Below are 23,297 nucleotides of genomic sequence, written 5' to 3'. Positions count from 1 at the left end.
AGCCAGGGCTTTGCTCAAAGGACTTATTCCCACTTGTGCATTTGGAGATAATTGTGGACCACAGCAATGAAATAAAATAAATGTCTTTTAGCACTGTTTGCTTTTGTGAGCTTACTTTGTAGAGTGCTGGCTGGTGTTTTGCAGAGAAGTTGTTTTTGTTGGAGGCCAAGCTGTAACACTGACATCAGCAGAATGGGAGGCTTCTCTATTCCTCTTAAATGTCACTTGTCTGTAATGTACAAGAATATGTTGAAAAAGAGACAATGAGGTCCTTTAAGGAAGGTAGCTGATAAGTCTTGTGAAACTTAAATTGCTCAAGTTTTCAACAACAAAAAGCTTCCTCAGTCTCCAGGTAATATTTTATTATCTTGATTTCCTATGGAAGCAAAGTCTACAATTAAAATGGTAATTGGTTTTTCTTCTGATTTTTGAACCTGCTTAGAGTTTGGGCTGTGCAGAAGTGTCACAAGCTCAAGGCAAGTGGTTAGCTAGTTAAAGATCTTACAAATGTCTTTGGGAAAGGAGCAGAAGTTCTATTAGATTAAATTTCTCCCTGTGAGCAAAGCTCTTCCCAAATGAACCATGCTTCAGTATCATGACATTTCGTACTAGCCTTCAAGGAAGATTTTCTTCCTTATGACTTGCAGTGGATTTCCCATTTCCTTAAGGCATATCCCATATTATTTTAAATGCTAAGATTTGCTTTCTTGTATTGTGTAGCCTTGAGTCCATTTTTGTTGGGATGTCCCAGTCCCAAAGTGATACAGGGGGATCCAGTCTTCATTTTTGGTGTCAGGTGTACATGCTCTTTTCACACTCAAAATCATGTGATGTTTCTCTTCACAAATGACCTCACAGGACACAAGCAGCAGCTTGCACAACAGAAGATGAATGACGCAAGAATATGATGAGTTTGTGTTCTCTGCTCTCTGCCTTGTGACACAGCCTGATTTTATGGGGCTGTGCAACACAGCAGCCTGAGTTGTTGGTTTGGGGTGGGTTTTCTCCTACAGGAGGCTTTGCTCTGGAAAAGAAGCAACAAGCTTAAAGGTGGTTTTACTTTTGTTATGGGATGCATATCCTAAAGACAAAGAGATCTTGATTTTAATGACTTTTAAAGATGTTAACTGTCTAATCTGCATACACTGGTGCGTGGGTGAATAAAGTTATAGGAGGAACACTGTGTACAGTTTAGCAATTGCAGCATCAGCAGGTCAGACACTGGCCTCATTTCCTGTACAACCATTAAAGCTGTACATTAGGTGGCTGTAAAACTATACCCCTTTAAGGCCTTCTAAGTTAAAAAATGGGGTTTTATTTCCAAAGTGACCCATTCCTGAGTAGTTTTAATAACAGAAGCTTTGAATGCAAGATCTGAGAGAAAATATATTGTCAAAGCAGTGCTTGTTTATTTTTAGCTTAGCTTATGAAAGAAATAATTGAATCTCTTAAGCTTCATCTGTCCTGTCCTCTTTGGCCATGTTGGACAGCTTCAAGCTGACTTGATAAAGTCATGAAGACTGGCAGCTGGATAAGAAACACAAATTCTTACCTTTTTACAGGAAAAGATTTGAGTTTTGAGCTGAACACCTGTGGTCTGCTTTTGAGCAGGCAAGCACAGCCTAGTAGTGGTAGAGGGAGGGAGATAGGAATATTGTGGAGAGACACTGCAGTAGAGTCATTGAGATTATATGAAGGGCATACAGTTCTGCTGCTTGTGGAAAAGGTTGATTTTTTAAAAAAGTTATTTTATTCATTGGGAGAGAGAGGGGAGGGCTCCATTTGAGACCAGCAAAGTGCACAAACTGAGTGAGACAAGGGACTGTAATGCTGTCTTGTACTCCTCTCTTAAATTGTGTTCCAAACTGCTGCTGTTTTGTGCAAGTATAGTAAGTAGCATGATGAGCTCAAATGCTGAGGTATTTTTTTTTCTTGTAGGTGAGATGCTTAGCAACCAAGATTCTGTTTCTGTAAAAATTTATCTTTTTATGCAGCCAGAAATTCATTATATTAACCAAGTTACTTGCTTTGTTGTTGGATTACAAGGCTACAAAGTGATAGGCTGTTGTTACTGGTCTGTTCTTAAGTTTGTAGCTTGTGTAGCAGGTTTAAGAAATTATCTTCCTTGCAAGATTGGGGGTGTGGAGGGGTGCAATTAATACTAACAACTGAACATGGCTTCATTGAAGGTGAATTCTCTCATTTCATTTAACTCTTCTCTAGTATTGGAACAGGAGTTAACTTTGAATTAGGTCTGCTTAAGCTGTTTACAGCTGGTTTCTCAAGAGCATCTTCAGACTTCTGTCTTCTCTTTACACCTGTAGGGCAAATCTGTTAGCTTATGCTTCCCTGGAATATTACTTGGCAATCAGTTCAGTATCCTCTTTTTCTGAAAGGGGTAATGTTGTCTTAGAAACTCATCATACAAGTTGTGATACTCGCCATGTATTACTGGAGGAGACTAATGATGTATCTGTAACTGCCAAAGGACATGGACAAGGCAAGGTTCATTGCTGTATTTTCACCCTGGCTAGTGTTCCAGGGGAGTTGATATTGCTGCTTTCATCTTGTTTTTGCTTCATGTGCAAGACTGCTTTTAAGTAACTTTATCTTCTGTGTTGTAGTTGTTGAAGTGAAACAGCAGCTGGCTTGCCAGCACTGGACAACTGTTGCAGACAAACCCTGTCTGAAGCAGCTATCCTGAAATATAAAGATGTCCCATATATAAAGATACACATGCCTTGTTCCTCTTGACATACTAGAGGCATGTCAGGTGTGTGTAGTACTTCATGCAAGGTGATATTTGAGGCTTTAAATCTGGGCCAGTGGTACTGGTAATGAAACAAATCAGGTGATGTTTATGGCATGGCTGGATCCCCACTGTTCCAGCAATGAATTGCTGAGCAATTACAGTCAGACTGATGTCCCATGCTTCTGCTGGGGGATGAAAGAAGTGGAAATAGCCAGGTTTGAACACAAAATAACCCTTCAGCTTCCCAGTTAGCTTGTTTTCAGAGCTGGCTGCAGTGGTTTACAGATAGTTGTGACTTGGCTGACTTGGCAACGTGGTGAACTCCAGACAAACTAATCTTAGGTCTAGTTCACAGAGTGTAAGATAAAGTTCTGATAAAAGATCAGCACGCCTGGATATGACCTTCTAAGGGTTGTTCTAATTGCTGTTTCAAGGCTGAATATGTCTAGGGACCTTGGGAAGATTTGCAGAGTTGCTGATGAAAAATGAAGCTTTCAAAAATGCAGCATCTTATCAGCTGTTGACTGTCTTATAGTGCTGTGATCTTTAATGGCTGCTTAGAATAATTGGTCATAACTTTATTAATGTCCTGTAACTTAGTTTTAAACTTACTGGTACCTTATTAGAAGTCAGAAGCACCAATGAAAAAACCAGCTACTGTATGTCATACTTTCTGTGTTTTCAGACATCCAAAAGCATCACTGAAAATACAAATGTTAAATACTTGCTTTCCTTCCTTAGGCCGTGTTGATGTTGACCATGTGATAACAAGGAAAATGCAGCTAATAGCAGAAGCTGAGGTAAGTTATACTCCAATGCTTGCTTGTAGGAAGGAACAGGATAATTTACCCTGAATGTCTTTTGGAGAGTCACTGGTCCTAGAATATAAATATCCCTGGTCAGTCATAGCTTGAGTGCAGTGACTTTTGTACAGCCCTTTTTAGCTCCTCCTTTCTTCTGACTTTGCACAAGAGGGTTTGTGTTATCAGATGAAGTTTTGTCTCACTTGATCCCAACAGGCTGAAGTCCAGAGATAAGAGTGAACTTTGGGGCCTGTAAATAAAATGGAGGTTCCCTCACCACCAACTTTTGGCAGTGTGATTACCAGTTTGCTTGCTTTCCTACTGAGTCTGTGAAATGTTCTGTGGCTGTGGAGGTGACTTTCCTGAGCCTTGGTCCCACTCTTTGAGCAGCAGCATCAAAGGAAATAGCACTGGGTATTTCCAGCATCACCCATGTGAGCTGCCATTGTCTTAGCTTATGTCAAGATGATTTAATGCCCAAATTAAATGCAGTTACCTAACAATGAACTGCACCCTCATTGTTAACCATTGTTTTGTAGTAAGCATTGTTCTTCAGGGCAAATCATGCTGCACTCTTGCTTCATTTTATTGCAGAGAATCCTGTGGTAAAGATGAAGTAATGTAATTGTGACACTCTTATGTGAAGAGTAGAGGGTGGGCACTTGTAAGACAAATGAAGTATTTTGCACCTTTGAGATATTTTTACAAGTTTTTTTATTTCACATCTGGTGAAATATTTATCACACACCTCTGATGTGTAATTTATAACAGATATAACTAAAGTGTACTTAAGCATCTTCTGCAAAATATGTACTGCTTTATGCAGTGAAACTCCTAAAATTCAGCCCATGAGGGGGATATTCAGCTCACAACTTTATTTTGTACTTTCTTTTCTCTGATGAGGACAGGATAGAGCAAGCTTCCTATCTTCCCTGAAGACAAAACAGCCACATGAGAAAGCTTTGGCTGTTCAGACAAACTTTATAAGTTCCAGGGAACATTAGTTGGTTGCAAGGGTACAACTTGATCTTGCCTTTCTTTTCTCAGGAATGTCTCTTGTTTCTAATTCTGTTTTTCTGGCAGTGTTTTTCTCCCCAGCTTTACACTAGTTTGTAGACAAAGTAATTTCTTATCTGCTAAGAGAATGGAAGAAAAGCAGCAGCACTGCTTTTAGTACTTAAGTTTCTCCCAAAACATAGGAAATGCAGGTTTTAAAGCCAACATTAGGCAGCTTGTAAATTTGTTTAATGTGCCTCAGAGCTACAATAATAGCTATAAGACTACATAAAACCCTCCATCTACTGCAAAATTCCTGAGAATTCCTGGAATGCCTGGTCCTTTTCTTGTGTGAAGCACTGAACAGAGGCTTGGAGGTTAGTTAACTTGGAGGTTAGTTAACTTGGAGGTTAGTTAACTGAGTTCTAGACAGGTGCTTGACTTCTGTAAAGTGCTGGTCACTGACAGCTCCCCGTGATTTAAATGGGGTTTGTAGGTTCATGCATGGGATGTCCTGTCTGAAAACCTAGTCCTTGGTTCACACTAACCTGAGTGTGGAATGCTGTGTTCTGTCAGTTGATCAGGACTGGATGTTATGGATTGGTCACTGAAATTACTGTTAGAATGAGTAAAATGCTGAGGAACATTTGCAACTTTCTAAATAAGCTACAGTGTTGCTTCTCAACTTTTTATGACTTCTTATCAGTTACTGGATAGCTTCTCTCTGGCATAGCACTCTTTTCATCCTTTCCCTTCTATTTGGTTTTATAATTATCTAATTCTTTTGTTTAAAATGTAATGGTGACATCAGTTACTCTGGCAATTGCACAAGTAGATTGCCCTTTGAATGGCAGTATAATTGGCAGTATAACACAATATATTGTGCAGTTTTGTTATCACAATTAATGTGTGGTCTGTGCTCTATTTGTACGTTTAATCATGAAATTGTCATGGTTGAAAAAGACTTTCAAGATCACTGTGTCCAACCATCAACATCCTCCCAAAAAAGGCAAATTAAAAAAAATTTAAATATCACCAAGCCCACTAGAACATGTCCTTAAGTGCCTCATCTACACTTTTTTTTTTTTTAAAATCCCTCCAGGGGTGGTGACTCCACGACCTCCTTGGTGGCACTTAACTATTATCTCAGTAAAGAAATTCTTCCTAATAATCTTGTTTAAATCTCTCCTGGTTTAGATTAGAGAACTCATGTCCTGCTCTCCCAGTCCAAATACATGTCTGTTATGGCAGTCCCTGAGGGTTGTATTAGGAGGAGACAATCTCAGCTGAGTGCAAACTAAATTGTAAAGATAGTTTAAGGAAAGAATTTATGTTGCTGAGATGAGGCTGAAAGAAAAAAAAAAGGGAAAGAGGCTTTAAAATAAAAGACAGATTTTGGTAGGAATGAATAGTGTGGGGTTTTTTGGCAAGGGAGTTTGAGTGCTGCAAGAGGAGGAGGAACTTCTATTTGACTTTTTCTTTGGCAGGGATATGTGCATGCATGCTGTAAAAGCAGGCTATGCCAGAGAACACCAGAGTCTCCTGTTACAGGTTTTAGACAGTATTTAACTCTTTTCTTCTGTTTTTAAAAGAGCAAATCCACATTTCTGAGAGATCTGATCCCCAGAAAGCAATATCCAAGAGCAGCCACAGTCTAAGAACTGTTTCATTAAGCACTGTTGAATCTTGTTTATTGTATACTGGCAGTCACCAAATTATTACATTAAATAATAATCTCTTTCTCCTCCTACTGCAGTTTCTGTTTCAAGAGATCTTTCTGATCACCAGGAAATGGGAGGAATGTAGAGTTCTCGTGCATTTTGACTTCAGGGTCCTTGGTCCCCTGATTTTATGTGGTTTTGTGTGGTTTCATTTCACATTGCCCTGTATTTCCTGCCAGAGTTAGACTTTGTTTTGCTTTCTTGTTCGGCTGTTGTCACATTAACCAGTAATGTTTTGCAAGAATACATCATCTATTAGTACATTTTTGTTAGTCTGAAAGCTTTGCTTCTGAAGGGGTTTTTTTTAGCTTAGTGTTTTGGGGACCTACTGTATAAAACCAATCAAAGGATGCTTGGAGTATGAAGGCTTTGTCATGGATCCCATGTGTCCATCAGTGGAAGTCCAAACTCCTTAAAACATAAATGTGTGAAGAGCTCTGTGCAAGAGGTGAACATTTCACTGAAGCTAATGGATCCTGTTTGTTATTTGGCTTTTCCTTCTTTTCATAGACTTTGTACCTTTTCCTGCATAGTAAAAATAATGTTTCTCTAGCTTTCTTCAGCATGATAGGCACTGAGACACAAATGAGGCCACAAATGCCTTTTTGAAGAAGCACTGGCTTTGTGCAAATTCCTGTCTCTTTCTTTCCTTCCTTAAAAATTAATTCCTTGGGTTTGTAACTTGTCAGTCTTAAAGATTAGAAAACAGCTGTATTCTGAAGGTGATCAGGGAAGCAAGAGTGCTTCTTAAGCAGCTCATCAGCAGGAAGGCTGGATGAAATGTTAGTTACCATGTAGAAGGTGTTGGGCCTTGAATCTGGACACAAACTTGAAAAATCACAGTCAAAAGGGTGGTCAGACAAATATTGCCACTAGACACTTGCATAAACCCCCCCAAAACACACTATGCAATTGGATGCAAAGTAATTTCTCAAAACTTGCTTATTTCCTGTCCTGAAAATGACTTTCTGGCAGAACATGCTAGAAAGACTCATGGTTTGGGAGCTCGGGGTTAGCTTTCAGCTGTGCTTCATCACTAAGCTCAAGTATTGGGAAAATCATTTGGTGTCTGAGGATTTGAAGTTATGGATCTCAGTTCTCAGAAGTCTTACAACTTGCTGTCTACTGAAGTGCCAGAGGATCTAAGGATCTTTAGATTCCCAAAGTTCTCATGGAAGTCCTGTGACTGCATGTTGCCTTTTTTTAATTCTTGAGGGAATTAATTTTGCCTGGTTTTTTGTGGTGTTTTTTTTTCCTAGTCATACCACTTAGGCAAACCTCCATATCTTCTCTGTATATAAAGAAAAAGAGAATTTGCATTGCAGCAAACAGCTCTCCAGAGCTGCAAAAATAAGTAACTTTGAACATTTTATCTTACAGTTTCTTCTAAGTGTATCTAGTTTTCAAAACTCTGCCTGGGGTGTGGGAGATCAAGTCTTTGAAAGCTTATGTTATGAGACTAAATAGCAGATCCAAATATATTACAGGCAAGAAAATGCAGGAAATGAATTACTTGTGCTATTCTTCAGGCAAGACAAAAGGGGTATGAAAACATCATGGCATTTTACAGCCTGCCTTCTGGAGATGAATTGTAATAATTACCATGAATTGTAATAATTACCAGGATAACTTATTTTTGGAAGTTTTAAGTAATGTTTTCTCTTCCAGAAAAGAAACTCTTTGCTGGGTCAAACAGGAAGTAGTGGCCTATGCTTTATTCACAGCTGATTATCTCTGGTGCTTCTTCTGTATCAGTGCATTTTTCCAAAAAGATGGTGGGGAGGGGGATGTTCATCAATGATTTTATGTGTACCCTAAGAAGTCCAGGTCATCTGGAACCAGATGCTGCAGAAGTTGCCTTTGTCTAATAAAATGTGAGCAAAACCACTAGGAGGCTAAATATGGTGCAACTTTGTCACAACTGGCTGTACTAGAGCAGTAACCTGTATAAAGCTGTCTGAAATAGAGTGGGTGTACAATATTCAACTGGGACATTCCATCCCCTGAATTCTTGAACTTCAGTCTTGCTGCCTGCCAGTTTTGTCTCTCTTACTGCTCAGTCTTAATGCTTCACAATGTTACCCTCTTGTTGCTCTAGTGGGAAATCTTCTGTGCATTCTGTAATTGCAGTGGTAGGGGAAAGTTTTAATGCAAACAGTGGTAGCAGTGGAAGGTTAAATTCAGATGTTCATGTGTGAGAACATCAATAGTGATTACTTACCTGTGAGGGTGAGAAGATCCATCTTTGCTTCATTAACACTAGCTGGGCTAAAAAGTACATCTTATTGTATTTGTTTTCTATGCTAACTTTAGACACTGTTTAAAACTGAGAAATGTTTTCTGGGGCTCATGTATTAAGTTTAGCTCAACCTTCTAGGCACTCTAGAACATGTGAAATACCTACATAGAGCATGTGAAATACCTGCCACTCTAGACATACAATGATGATCAGCATGTTTACTTTACTCCTCTGTCTTGCATCTGATAGAAAACAACCAGTATTCAGAGTCCTCTGGCCTCAGGAGTGTGAACAGGTCAGGATAAACTCCTGATCTTACCTGATCGTATCCAGTAGTTGGCTCCAGCTGTTGGGAGATGCTACAGGAATGTTTTCTTGATGCATTACTCTGTCTTGCCCTGGGATAAAAAGGGATATAAATGTTTTATGAAAATGTATCCAGAAAGTTAAACAATTTTCTGCTCTGTTTTTGTTGTACCAGCAATTGAAGCCAGCTTTCATGAAGGAAGTGGATAGTCACTTCACAGAGTTTGTGAACAGTTTGGTAGCAAAATCGGCCCTCCTGGACTCCTCACCTTCAGCCTCCCTCTTCCCAGCTTCCTCCTCAGAGAAGGAGCAGCACAAAGCCAAGTAAATCAGTTTAAGCTGTTCTATAACAAGATTGGCTGGAAGCCTTAATTCCTTTCTTGTCTCAAATGTTCTCCTATTTGTTGTCAGGACCTTAAGGGCTCCCCCAGAGCATGGGAAGATCTTTAGTGCCAGAAGGTCCCTCTTGGAGTGAGTACCTTTATTTCATGTTTTCTATGAAATTGACTGAGAATACCCTTGATAGCAAACCTTTGCTCTGATGTGCTCTCCCCATTGCCACCCAGTTTTATATTCAGGCCCCTGTGGGCTAATCCATCTAAGCTTCACTGTTCCTTTCTAAAACATCTCTACTGCAACCTGAGGGCTTCCCAGTTGTAAATAAGTGTTAATTACAGTCCTTTCAGTACCACTAAGATAATGGCTAATTATTTGGTGTCTGAGGGTAAACCACAGGGAAGTGTCTGTGTGGATTGGCACCCAAACAGTGCATTAACTTCAGTCCTTGGAACTGGAATGGAAAGTGATGCCACCTTCTCTTACTGGGAAGCACTTTGAAAGCTACTGGGGGTGTGATGTGCTTTGTGAGTTGCCTGATAGCATCCAAATCTCTCCCTTAGTGAGCTGTTTGAAGTGAGTCACATCAGGACAATCTACCACATGTTCATCGCCCTTCTCATCGTCTTCATCCTCAGCACACTTTTAGTGGACTTCATTGATGAAGGAAGGTAGGAATGCTCTGGGAAGACAGGGAATATGGCTGGGAAATACTTGCTTCCAGAGCATCAGAGGTAGATGGAAGTGCAGAATGGTGCAGAAAGAAGCAGGAATCCTTCCTTGGGATCTTGTTGGAAGGGGGTTTTCAACTTGAACCACTTTAAATGCTGGAATTCCTGCTGAGGGCATTTCAAATCAGATAGATAAATATGAGGAGAATCCTCACAGGTGTATTCCATGAGAATTACACACAGTTCAGCCTAATGTGCCTAGGTCATGATAGGGCTGATGGAAGGGAGAGATCATCATTGAATGTGTACTTCTCTCATTGAATAAATTTAATGAAACAGTAGCTTGCAGCTTCTTCTGTTGCTTGAGGGAGGACTGTGTTTAGAGAAACTTTAAATAATCAGTCCTCTCTCTGCTTAAAAATGAGTTGTGGAACACTGTACTTATGCTTAAACAAAAAGAGAACTTCTTGTTTATGCTGGGGAAGAAAATACAAAGGATGTTGGCACAGCCTTTGTTAAGATTGTACTTTGCAGGTAGCCAGTTCTGAATAAGATTATGAAAGGCTGATTTCCTCACATTTGCTTATTGCTTAAAATAGGATCTTTTTGGCAAGCTTCATCCCACGTACACAAATACGATTACATCTTTATCTTGCTGGTTATCTGATCTTCAGTGTACAAAACTAGATCTGTATGTGGATTTATAATAATTGTCTAGGTGTAAGAAGAGGTTCAGGCACGCTTGAATATTGTTTAGTTGATCCTGACTTAATTCTGTTTGGACATTAGGGGAGAATAGCTTTTTACCTCTAAAATCAACTAATAAGGGTGGATTCTCTGATTATTTAAAAAACAAAACAACAAACAACTGATAGCATGAGTCCTTATCTCTAATTTTCTGGTGTGCTTTGTGGGTGATCACTTAAATCTGCCACTGACAGCCCTCAAGTTTTCTGAGCTGAAAATTGCCACAGTCTAGACTGTCAAACAACCATGATGTGGAAGCTTTGTGTTTTGTAGCCACTTAGTGGAGTAGAAGTATTTCTAGTGACACTGAATATTGTCTCTTTTTTGTGGCCTCTAGGTTGGTCCTAGGATTTGATCTTTTGGTCTTTGTTTTCGGGAAGTTCCCAGTTGTCTTCTGCACCTGGCTGTGCATGTTCTGTGCCACAGTTATCATCCCCTACAACCTTTTTGTCTGGTGGGCCCAAGGCTACTGCAGCTCCTCCCATCGTATCATTCGGTCTCTTTTCTATGGGATGTTGTTCACACTCTTCCAAACAGCTGGCCTTGGATTTGGACCAACCTATGTTGCTGTATCATATGCCCTGCCTCCAGCTTCCCGTTTTATTGTAATACTGGAACAGGTAGGTCTTTTAAATACATAAATCCTGTTTTCAAAATGGATTTCTTTCTTTTGAAGGAGTCAAGTGTTGTTTTATGCATTAAATTAAGCCAGGGCTGTGAATGGATTTTGTCTTTGACTTGAAGACAGACCTAATCCAATGAGAAATACTGGATAGTAAACTTTATTTTGATCTGGAAACCATATTTTTTTTCTTATGCTGTATTTAAGATTTTGCAATGTTTTTTGCTGAACATACTTCAAGGCTGAAAGAAGCAACTGACTTATTCTTGTAGTGAGAACTTTACTGAAAGTGCAATTTTCTTTTTGAGGCAAGGAGGGGAAGAGTGCAGGAGTGTGGAAACTGATCAGACCATCAGGGTAAAACAAAATGGTCAGAGATGAGAGTGAAGAATTAATTTTGGGCTAATAATAGTCCCTCAGTCCCTTCAGGGATTATTTGTGTGACACCACCTTATTGCTATGCAGTGGTAGTTGCTGTAAAATGCATTTGATATCAAGGAGCTAGTTTGAAAACTTTGAAGCACACTGGACTACTGAAGTGGATAGGTTTTTGTGAAGTTTTTGCTTTTTCTTTGATTTTTAAGTTAGTCTTGGTTAGTGACTTACTGATATGATTTGGGAGTCTTTGCACATGCTGTGGTCCTGTGATGTTTTGACCCTCCTGAGTCATGATTATTGCTGCATTTCATCTTGCAGCATTTTAAATTCATGTCAGTTAAACAGCCCTGTGGGCAAAGAAAGCAGCACTTTCCTTGGGAAAGGGGTGAACTGGAGATAAATGAAGATTATGAAAATGTTTGGCAGGGTCTTTATTTGGAAGCTGGGAAAGTGAAAAGGTTTTAATCTGATAATTCACTCATCCTTACAGGTTCGTCTTGTTATGAAGGCTCATTCCTTTGTGAGGGAGAACGTGCCCAGAGTCCTCTCCTCTGTGAAGGACAAGTCCAGTGAGTAACTTGCCCTCCTGTTTTAGACATTAGTGCATAACCAGCTGCTCTCTTCCCTCCACTGGTTTGAGCTGTCCTCATGAACTGGAGAGGTAGGATTTGAGTAGGTGACTTTGGGCAGGTGATGAGGCTCTAGACTGACCTTCTACATTGTCATTTCAGCTTTAACCTTTTCATGTGGTAGCAGGCAATCAGTTAGGCTGTTGTTCAGCCCAGACTCATCTCTGTGATGACTTCAGCAGCACTCCTGATTTCTGCTTCTGGGAGAAAAATGTGTGTAGAGGCTGCCTACACTTCCCTGGTGATCTCTAGTTGAAATGACAGTGAGTGTAGAAGCACAGAAACTCTTTTAGCAAGGCATACCAGAGCTGATCATGACCCCACATGTTGATACAGTTTGTTTTATTCTCTCTAAATTGCAAGCCTTTACTTCCAGACTGGGTTTTTTTTTGAGGTGATAAGGGTTTTATGTTGTGAAAGGGCACTGGGAAAATGAAACCATCAGTAAGCAGAAAGATAGAAAAGTGTTGGGTTGTTTTTTTTTGTCTCTCCCTTTCCAGGCACAGTACCTATTCCCAGAATTTCCCAATACCTCTACTTCCTCTTTGCTCCCACCCTGATCTACAGAGATAACTACCCCAGGTAATGTGAGCAACACCAATAGAACATGAATCTAAAAATTAAAGCCAGTGTTGAGCATCTCTGCATGGGATCTGTTCTATTTATGACTGAGAGATTTCATCCAGCTGCAATTGTCAGTAACTTGGTCATGAAAACTGTAATAGTATTTTGACTTTCCAGTGCTGCTTTTATTTCTTTGAGATGTGCTCTTGAAATGTAAGAAATTAAGAACTTGCTACTGAATATCCAGTGACACAGAGTTCCTGCAGCAGTTTTGTGTGTTGTGTTATGTGGTGCCAAGAAGCAACGTTGTCTCTTGAGTTTAAGGAGGGAGGGTGAAGCCTTTAAAACTGGGAACTCCCAAACTTCTGTGTACTTTGCTGGGTTGCACTTTGTGTCGAGTCAGCAGTCCCTTATGTGACTATCAGGCAGATCACCACCTCCTACGTAATTGCATAATGCTGCCCTCCAGATGCTTTCCCATTTATGGCATTCCTGGAGTCATTCTGCTGTAGTTTGAAGAGAGGAACCAGCAATATGGGCAGACATCTCTTGGATATTAGGAGATAAAGATCTCTGGAGTTCAAGAAGGGATTTTTTTCAGAGTATAGGTCAGTAAAGCCAATAACTGAAGGGATATTTTTGCTTCTTTGAGGTCCTATTTTAACATGCTATGATGTCTTCTTTTTCCTAGGAATCCCACTATAAGATGGGGCTATGTAGCTACCAAGTTTGCACAGGTGAGTGCTGAAGCTTTCTGAAGAATCCACTTTCAAAGATCATCTCAAGTGTGCTAAACAGTTCTCTCTTTGGCATTAAAACACTGCTTACTTGCTGTGGGCTTACCAGAAAAGAATACTTTTTAATGATTAAAAAAATTAAACTGATCTCATTTCAAAATCTGGTCTTGTTTGATACTGGTTGTATCAAAGAGGAAAAGAAATATAAAAATCCTGTCTCAAACAAGCCTTCAGACTCTGTTCCATACAAGCAAAAGCTGTATATATGTGTGTGGAGCACAGCCCTCTTTGTTTGCACTGATGCTGTGTTGTGACTCACTAGCACACTACCTGTCTTCAGATATTTGTACCAGTTTTGAAATGATGAGACCTGGAGTCCAACTCTTCAAGGTTCATGTGATTCTTAGAGTACTGGACTTGAGCTTCAATTGCTTCTTGTGGATCTGTTTCCAAGTCAAGGCTTTCAATGGTTGGAGCTTTTACTGTCACACAATGCATTTCTAAAAACAATGAAATGCAAATAAAGCATGAAAAGGTCTTTGGCTGCTTGCTCTTTGAAAAAGAGGGTGACAAAGTGTGCATCTGGCTTACAATAGTTGGAGTGTTAAAAGCAGTGACCTGCATTTTGACCTCAACTTCTGCAACAGGGGCTCATGAGCCAGGGAGGGCCTGAGGTGATTTGGCCTGTAAACATACCCTTTGGAATAAAAGCAAAGTAAGCTTTAACATTAGATTTAACACGAGTAAGTATTTCTCAATTATTTCTGCCTTTGTCTGGGACCCACATCACAGGGTATTTTCCCTGCTTGCTTTGGCATTGAAACAAATCTTTTGTCATAAACTCTGAGTTGATAAGACTGGGAGAAACTTCCAGCTGCCGTAGCAGAAAAGACAAGTTGATCTTGCTTCTGGCTCTCAAGATGCTACAGAGTTGGCTGTGGATTACTTTCTGCCTGGACCTTCAGGGAAGTTTATTAGCAGCAATGTAAAATAAATTATTTGGACTTGTGTTGGAAGCTGCTGTTCCTCCTCTAGAGCTGTTTAGTGTTAATTGTGCATTTTTCCTATGGAATCAGACGTAATTTTTTTTTTGTTCCAGGTGCTTGGCTCACTTTTCTATGCCTACTACATCTTTGTGAGACTCTGCATTCCTCAGTTTCGCAACAGTAGTCAAGAAACCTTCAATCTTCGAGGACTTGTCCTCTGCATCTTCAATTCCATTCTGCCAGGTAAGACCCAAGTGATCTCATCTCTGGAAGAGCAGGAAGGGAGGGAAGTGCTTGGTGTAAAGGTAACGTTCATACCAGGCAGAGCTCAGCAAAGGAGGTCTCCTGGGCAGACTGCAGCATGAAGTGTTAAAACTTGAGAATCAACAGCACAAAATAAAAGCTTGGGTTTGAATCTAACTGTCTTCTGAGCCAAGTTCTAGGGTCTGGGGCAGCTGTGCTATTGCCCCTCTGGGGTGAGCATGGCATGGAGTAATGAGAAACTGAAATACTTTTTACTTCATAGGTAGCACAAAGCTCATCTGTATCAGTGCCTATAGTCTTGACTGTGTTACAGGCTCTTGCTTATAGCAGAGAAAGTTCTACAAACCTGGTCTGACTCTGCCTTGTTCCTAGGAGTCCTGATCCTCTTCCTGGTTTTCTTTGCCTTCCTTCACTGCTGGCTCAACGCCTTTGCCGAGATGCTGCGCTTTGCAGACAGGATGTTCTATAAGGTATGGAGACAGAGTTACAGTTTGCAAAGCAAGCTTTACAAAGCCCCTAAAACTCATTTTCCAGAAGAAAAAAGGTGTTTTACCAAATAAAGCATCCATGGGGGTTTGCTTGTTTTATGGGGTTGGTCTCTTTTCCCAGGCAACTCTCAGCAAGACAAGAGGGCAGGGTCTCAAGTTGTGCCAGGGGAGGTTTAGGTTGGATATTAGAAAGAATTTCTTTCTGGAGAGGGTGATCAGGCATTGGAATGGGCTGCCCAGGGAAGTAGTGGATTCTCCGTGTCTGGAGATATTTAAAAAGAGACTGGATATGGCACTGAGTGCCATGGCCTGGGAACTGCAGCGGGAGTGGATGAAGGGTTGGACTTGATGACCTCTGAGGTCCCTTCCAACCCAGCCAATTCTAGGATTCTATGATTCTGTGGTAGGGTTTAAGTTTATTGTTGTGCTGTGGAACAGATACAGATTTCTGCTTGGCAGTCTGAATTGCTCTAAGTCAGGATACTCTCTGTGTGAACAGAACCAGCCTCCAGGCTTACCCTATAGCTCTGTCAGCACTGTTTATATTCCTTTATGATCTGCATTTTGGGATAAAACCAGACTTTGATACTCAGAGTAGAATGTAGGTAATGCAATGGAATATGTTATTTGACTTTTTATGTCAGCATGGTTTTTATGTTTGTGTGGTATTATTCTGATTGATATTTTTCAACTTGATATCCAGGACACCTGTAAAATTTTTTTACACTTAATTAGATTATACTTTCTCAACTGTGTTTTCAGGACTGGTGGAACTCCACTTCCTATGCAAACTACTACCGAACCTGGAACGTGGTGGTACATGACTGGCTCTATTACTATGCCTACAGGGACTTCCTCTGGGTGAGCAACATGCAGATGTAGGCTTCTTGTTAATTAAATATTTAACCACCAAGCAAGACACTGTATTTGTCAAACTGCAGCCTCTGTGTCTGTGGTGGCAGCCACATGATTTTTTAGAAATTTTTAAGTGCTCTGTAAAGCACTTCAGGTTTCATGTATGCCTCTTGGCTGGTGCAGGCACTTCTTGTTTCAGGTATAAAATAAAATTAAGTGAAACAAAACAGTAAAAAGTGAAATAGTAAAACAGTGAAACAGTAAAAAGTGAAATAAAATATGATTATTGCATATTACAATGTATTATAATATGTAATATATAATATCTAATATTAGAAATATACTGTTTTATATACTATACACTACATGATTATATATTATTTATTGCATATGGTAATATACTACATGATATGGTATATTACAATATAATCCAATGTATAATTCTAGTTATACATATTAAATATATATTATGTTAAATTATATATTATATGACATAAAAAGTAATGTCATGATATTTTGTTTTACTTATAAATATATTACATTATATTATAAATGTATATCAAATTGCATAGATATATATCATAGATGTCATATCATATATCTTATCATATCTCTTATCCTTTCTTCTCGTATCTCTCATATCTCACATATTGAAACAACCAAACTAAACCCACAACAGAATAACTTATAATACTTTGTCTTTTTCTCTCCCAGTTTTTTGGCAAGAAGTTCAAAGCAGCAGCTATGCTATCTGTCTTCACAGTCTCAGCTGCTGTGCACGAATATGTTCTGAGCATCTGCTTCGGCTTCTTCTACCCAGTTCTGTTTTGCCTGTTTATGTGCTTTGGAAGTAAGTTCCTAGGAGAGGCTCTAAGTGGGTTGTGGGCTTTTTGTTTGGTTGGTTTTGGTGTTTTTTTTTAAAAGCATGCTTTGCCCTTCTGACAGTGGTGCCAGTTATTCTATAGGCACTGGCACACAACTGTTTCTTGTTCAAGAGTTGCAATTGCCATTCCATCCTTTGTGAATGAATTTTTGCAGCTAGGTGGTTCAGTAGATAGATAGATAGACTGACTGATAGATAGACTGACTGATAGATAGACTGACTGATAGATAGACTGACTGATAGATTGATCGATCGATTGATAAATTGATGTACACATTCCTGGGTTTGCAGTCTTGGGACTTACTGATGGAGAGGAAGAGAGCTATATATGATCTTCTGCTTTCATGTGGCACTGTACATATTTTAATAGCAGTGCTTCCTCTTTGCCAAGCCTCAGCTGAATATGTCAGTAGGTTGGAAGTCTTCCTCTTTAAAATCATAGTGTGTTTCCCCCTTCAGTGAGAAAGCCCATTTAGAAGTTAGAGGTCTTCCATTTCTTGTTCAGTTTTGAGCTACAGTGGGCTAGAGGGCTCTAATAAACTCTAGGCCACCATTGCTGGCATGTCTTGGTCACCAGTGTAACACAGTATTGATTCTCAGAGGCCTAGAGCTGGGCCAGCAGACTTCTTGAAAGTTGATTCTTCAGAATCAACTCACAGTATTTACTGCCAATCATAGTCAGGTTTTCTTGCACTAGAACTGACCTGACAGAGCAGCCTTGTTGCTCCAGAAATGAAGTGGATCCAGTGAAATCAGCTGGTTTTTGGTTCTTTAATTCTGAGTTCGTTCCTCAACAGTGCTTCTTGTCTCCTCTCATTCCAGTGGTCTTCAACTTCATCCTGAATGACCGTCGGAAAGGGCCCATCTGGAATGTCATCATGTGGACATCCCTCTTCCTGGGCCAAGGTGTCATCATTTGCCTTTACAGCCAGGAGTGGTATGCCCGCCAGTACTGCCCTATGGAAAATGTTAGTGCTTGACCTTTCCTGTGGGATAACTGACCATGCCAGTGGCCTGTGGGGACAGGCCAGAAGCTGCATGGCACAAGTGCTGTATCAGGTCATGAGGGGTTAATTAGCCTAGGGACAGGAGAGAACCTAGGAAGCTTTTTCTAATCACTAGTGCTCTTCTGATGTTGATGGTATTTCACTACTTGGATCTGAGGGTGGTTTTCCACCTTTGTGAGGAAATAAGCAACTGCTTGAGAGTATGCTAGGTCATTCAGGCTGTGTGAATGGCACTGCAGAACTTGGCCAGTGAGTCAGGAGAAACTTTTTTAGGAGGCACAGAAGAACTGAGCCCATTATGCCTCTCCCAGGCAAAAGTGGGTGGCACTGAGAATTGGTTGCCTGGAAATAGTCAGTTTGGGGTTTTGTTACTTTCTGACTTGGAAGTAATTTCTTAATAGCAGATTCTGTTCTACACAAAATTCCTTGCTGTCTAGTTGATTTCAATTTTAAGCTATCTTCAAGTAAACTATGTTTTAAGTTTGATTGTGCTCACTTAGGAGTTTGTCATAGTAAGTGACTGGCTTCCTGATGTAATATTTTATTAGATATGACATTTACCTGGTGTGTCAGAACTAGGGTTAAGGCAGGTGGCAGGGAGGCAGACAGCTTGGTATGTGGAAGTGTAGCTACAGTCAGCATTTTGTGAGGGTAAGAATAGGGTTGCAGGATGTCAAAATGTAGTTTGACCTTTCCTGCTAGGGAAGTTGGACTTTAGCAGACACGAACACAACTTGCACTCTTTGCCTGTGACTAACTTGCTGCCTTTCTATGTTTGCAGCCCACGTTCCTGGACTACTTAAAACCACGTTCATGGTCATGTCATATGAAGATGTAAAAAAAGGGGCTCTGGCTGTGTCATCATCACAGAAGATCAGAGTTGTCCTCCAAATATTTGGACCAGTGACCTAACTCACTACAAACTTTTTCTAAGGGAAGATGTGCCTCCTGTTTATTGGGGAGAAACTGTAATTTTTTTAAACATTACTGGGGCAAACCAGTTGACCTGGATTGCAACAGGCTTCATAGGCAGCATCCTCAACATGCTGTCCCTCCTTGAGCCATTTCTATGCCAGTAAAACATAATGCTGAAGGTTCAGTCTACTGGAATCCTACTCATCCAGGGGTTCTCCACAAGTTGCTGCTCTTCTGGACAATAGATAATGTAGTCAGATTTGCTAGGAACTCACTGTTGGTGTCTGTCCATCTTTTGTAGCAATCCCCTTGCAATTTTTTTTCTGACTTTTGGTAATGGGATGTCAATGAAACTTCTGTTCTTTGAGGTTCTGTCTGCTGCTATGGCACAGACAAGTGGCAGAGCAACAGGGTATTTGCCTCCTTGCTCTGAAAACAGCCAAAATAATCCTGGGTGGTTTTGAACTTCACTCTATACATGTTGACTGTTTACAGGTTTAAAATGGGCAAAGGAAGAAGGGGCTGTCAGTTTACTTGTGGCTGCATTGGAGAGTGGGGTTCAGAAGCAGGACACAGTGTGTGCAGTCTGTATATGACTTTTTACACTGAAATGTTATGTTTTCTCTGTATTGATTAATGTCCCAACAGACTTACAGCATTTTTGTTCTCTGAAGGCTCTCAGGGCTTGAGGAATAGCTTGTTCCTTGTAGCTCTTCCTTTCCCTTGCTCCAGATAATCAGTTCTTTTAAAACACTTGTAAAAGAGCTGTTGCCTCAATTTGGCAGGTTCTTTAAGGTGTGCAAGTTGTTAAGGCTTCCTTTAGTGAGAAAGTTTTGAAACACCATGACCCAACTGTAAGAAATGACAATTGATTTACAGATACATAGGGCATTCTCATCTGAAATGGCCACATCCAGTTCAATGTGCCAGCACAGCCCTGTGCCTCTTCCCAATGTGTGTTGCAGCAGCAGCAGCTTCCAACACCCTCAGTGGGAAATGAGGGTTGGTGCCGTGGTTGGAGCCAGAGCTGCTTCTCATCTGCCTGTGTCAGCCTTTCTGTCAGTAGGGACTTGAGGTGAAGAGCCTTTTTCCTAGGTATTCTTTCTGAAAAGGCAGGGCATGCTCTCATGCATGCTGTTAAAGGGAGGGGCATTGTGTGAATTAGGCAGTCCCTTCAGTTTCCTTGTTCTGCCAGATGTTAGCCACAAAAAAAGGCTTACATGGTATCTGGGTATGTACCTCTCCAGCCCCACTGCAGTTTTCATGATTAGAGAGGGAAAGTAATCTGATGGTGGTACCTTAACTTTGTTCACAGGGGTTTCTGAGTTATCTAAATATTCTTTATTGAGACTTTTTGGTCACAATTTTTCCTTGCTGACCTGCAGCCTAGGTATTGGATACCAGCAGTATTAGGACTGTTGATGACTTCTCTCCCAGTCCACTTCTATTTTTAGGGCTTCCGTTTTTCCTAACCTGAGTCATAAAGTGACTGTGTGAAAGTTAGGAGATGCCTAAACTCTTCCAGGTTCCTGGAATTCCACTCTTCAGAAGGGACATTGTGTCAGCTCAAATTTGCCAAATGTAATGTTTGCTTTTGTGGCTTTGCTCTACAAGGATTTCCCACTAGAATGTATTTGTTGAAACAACTGGGTTAATTTCAGAGGAAGGAGTTAATGTATGTACTGAAACTTGGCAGTATTAGTATATAAAATCCTGAGAATGAAATGCATTCCTTTCTCCTCATTTGGGTGGATTTAATCCTAAAATCTTTCACCAGACTTCTTGTGGGAGGAAGAAGATAGATGTGCTGGAGCAGCTGAGCTTCCTTTTTTTAAGAAAATCAACAAATCCCACCCTTTGGCCAAACAGCTTTGTCACCTCCTTAATACAGGATAAAATTCAGTCCAGTACTTCTTAGTTGTGGTGCTCAAAAAACTTCTGTACAGCTGTAATTGCACTCAAAAAGGGTCTAATGGATTTGGGATTCAGTTTGCTGTCTTGATGGCTGTGTCAGGTCTTGCTGCTGTCCTGGTGTTCTCAAAAGGAGACTGTGCCCAGTTTTGGTGTTTCCCTCACAGCTGTCATTCCTGATAAAGAATGTCATCATTTACTGTGTTGGCATCCTTAGTTTTTGAAGCCTGAGGGTGTGAGCAGCTGGCAAGCTAAAGGCAACCAGAAAGGGATGCTCAACTGTTGGAACAAGTCTTAGGTTTTGGCAGGTTGAGGTTTTTAGCCTTGAAGATCAAGGCATCTTGCAGTGCTGTCAGAGCATTAACAATTGGGAATTACTTTCAATGTAATGTTTTGTTTGTTTTGTGGTGTTTTTCTTTTTTTTTCAAGTGCTTTTGAATGTGGGCTTATTTTCATTTTTATGAAGAGTACTGGAGGGTATATACTAAGTCTTTTTTTGCAGTAATTGTTTAATTATGGCCCATGTTTGAGTTTCCTTAGGCTGTGATTGCCAGAGCTGGCAGTTTGATGTTCTGGTCAACAATGAGGATGCTGAGGTTCACACCCTGCCCTTGACAAGTTCCTAACAACGTGTACTGTTCCCTGAGGTTCTTTCCAACAGAATTGTGCAACAGAATTGCTTCCATGGTAACCCCTTCAGTTTTGAGGTGGGAAGCCTCCAGCTTTGGAGTGGCAGCCAGTACAGCTGCAGCTCAGTAACATCACAACAATCAGTATTAATAAGGTGAAATATGTCCCAGTTTTCATGCAGATAGGTTTGTTCTCAGGAGGACTGAACCTCTGCAGAGCCTTTATGCCTAGTTTGTCCTCTCTCTCTCAGGATATTTGGCTTCCAGCCTTCAGAGGTGAAGCAGTCCTATGTCTGAGTTGCTAACTGTCTGCAATCCCATGACAGCCAAGTATGGCATGTGGTGGGAGAGGTGAAATCCTGATGGTTTTTTTTTTTAACATGGAATGGCACGACTGGTGTGAATCACTCCACCCATTAAAGGAAAACAGAACTGCTGAGCTTCTGCCTTCTGGATGTAGCTGGGGCTGGAAGGACAAGGAGCCCAGCCAGGGGGTGCAACCTGGGCCGTGTCCTGTCACGTGGAAGAGCTGTTTATAATCTACTGTATTACAGCAGTTGAAATATATTTTGGTATTGGGAGGAAAAAAACCATTGCCTTGGCCTATTTCTTCTCTGATTCGGGCTTGGGGGTGTTGCAGGAGGGTAAAGGGGAGCAGGGCAAGATGTGGGTGTCATCTCCTGGGAAGGTGGCAGCTCCGAGGGGAAGATGTGGGATGGAGCTGGGAGGGAGGAAGGGAGGGAGGGAGGGGGAGAGCATCTTCTGGAATGCAGGGGGGTGGGGGAGAGCCCTGTGTTTCCATGGTGATGGAACCGGGGAGGAGCTGCCTGGCAGGTACAGGGCCCCTCTACCTCTCCAAGGAGGAACAGGGAGCTTATTTTGGAGATCTGGAAGCTATTTGGCAGAGGGGAGGGAGGGCTGAGGCCGCCTGTGCCCGTAGCTCTGGGGAGTCCTGGTGCCACCGCCTCCCAGTGCTCCCGGATGGAGCTGCAAGCTGGTAAAGTTTGGAGTTACCAGGCTGGGCCACTGGAGGAGATCCCCATGGCTGGAGGGTTGTTTGCAGGAGCCTTTTTTTAGGTCCTAAAAAGCAGTAGGAAATGCCAGAGCTAAATACCTGATGGGAGGGGGCACTGGGCTTTTGTAAGAGAGGAAAGGTTGTCCTTGGAAGTGCACAGGGAAGGAGTTGATGTCTCTTGGAACAGAGCAGAGTTTCTAACACAAGAAACTGGAGCAACTGCCAAATGTATATCACAGTGGTGATGTCTGGCCTTCGTTTTGAGCCTGAAAAGGGTTTGTGTGCCAAGAACTTGATGTGATAGTTTCCAGCTATGTGTACACCACATGCTCCAAAGTCAAGTCTTGTCTGTGTCCTTAAGCTGTAGCTGCTCCAGAACAGTGCCATTCATCCTCCCATCCTTTCAGGAAGGAATAATTTGTACTGCCAAGCCCAGGGAGAAAAAAGTTCTGACAGAAGTTTTTAGCAAATTTTTGTGTTTTCTTTCCAACAAGCCACTTATGAAGCAAAGCAAGAAATTACCTGGCAAGATGATTCCTAGATTATACCACAAGCACACACCTGAAGGCAAAGAAATGCAGTTAAGCTAATTAGAAACAGCAGTACATGAGGATATGGCTGATAAGGAGACCAAAACCAAGAGATTTGTTAAAGAATATATATTGGCAAAGCTAGTGTGGGGGGAAAAAAACTTCATATGCAGATTCATGGAGATTATGAGACTAATAAAAATAGGATTTTTTTTTTTTGCATTAGTAAGATATTGCTAAGAAGAAAAAAGTGGTAAGGTTAATAATTGGAGAAATTCAGATAGAATTAGATCTCAGGTTGTGTTAAATGTGT

At 40.9% G+C, this 23,297-nt stretch overlaps 1 protein-coding gene across 6 annotated transcripts in view; it reads left to right on the top strand.

Annotated features, from left to right (window-relative positions):
- Positions 1 to 20,738, top strand: part of SOAT1 (sterol O-acyltransferase 1) — a 28,117-nt gene extending 7,379 nt beyond the window's left edge. For 3 of the 6 annotated variants that reach the window (XM_008494815.2, XM_030455163.1, XM_030455164.1), the window contains exons 3-16: positions 3,494 to 3,552; positions 8,993 to 9,141; positions 9,229 to 9,288; positions 9,717 to 9,824; positions 10,909 to 11,191; positions 12,062 to 12,140; positions 12,701 to 12,782; positions 13,456 to 13,501; positions 14,601 to 14,730; positions 15,124 to 15,221; positions 16,002 to 16,100; positions 16,809 to 16,944; positions 17,800 to 17,945; positions 18,766 to 20,738. In XM_008494815.2, the coding sequence (XP_008493037.1) occupies positions 3,494 to 3,552; positions 8,993 to 9,141; positions 9,229 to 9,288; positions 9,717 to 9,824; positions 10,909 to 11,191; positions 12,062 to 12,140; positions 12,701 to 12,782; positions 13,456 to 13,501; positions 14,601 to 14,730; positions 15,124 to 15,221; positions 16,002 to 16,100; positions 16,809 to 16,944; positions 17,800 to 17,945; positions 18,766 to 18,822 (1,532 nt within the window). In that variant the 3' untranslated portion in view covers positions 18,823 to 20,738. The remainder of the gene's footprint in view (positions 1 to 3,493; positions 3,553 to 8,992; positions 9,142 to 9,228; positions 9,289 to 9,716; positions 9,825 to 10,908; positions 11,192 to 12,061; positions 12,141 to 12,700; positions 12,783 to 13,455; positions 13,502 to 14,600; positions 14,731 to 15,123; positions 15,222 to 16,001; positions 16,101 to 16,808; positions 16,945 to 17,799; positions 17,946 to 18,765) is intronic. The other 3 variants (XM_030455166.1, XM_030455168.1, XM_030455165.1) reach the window with 2 other exon arrangements.
- Positions 20,739 to 23,297: the final 2,559 nt, after the last annotated feature.

This window comes from Calypte anna, chromosome 8 (genome assembly GCF_003957555.1).
Source record: "Calypte anna isolate BGI_N300 chromosome 8, bCalAnn1_v1.p, whole genome shotgun sequence".
Lineage (NCBI taxonomy): Eukaryota > Metazoa > Chordata > Aves > Apodiformes > Trochilidae > Calypte > Calypte anna.
Note: the sequence above shows the minus strand (reverse complement) of the source record. Positions and strands in the feature narration are given on the sequence as shown.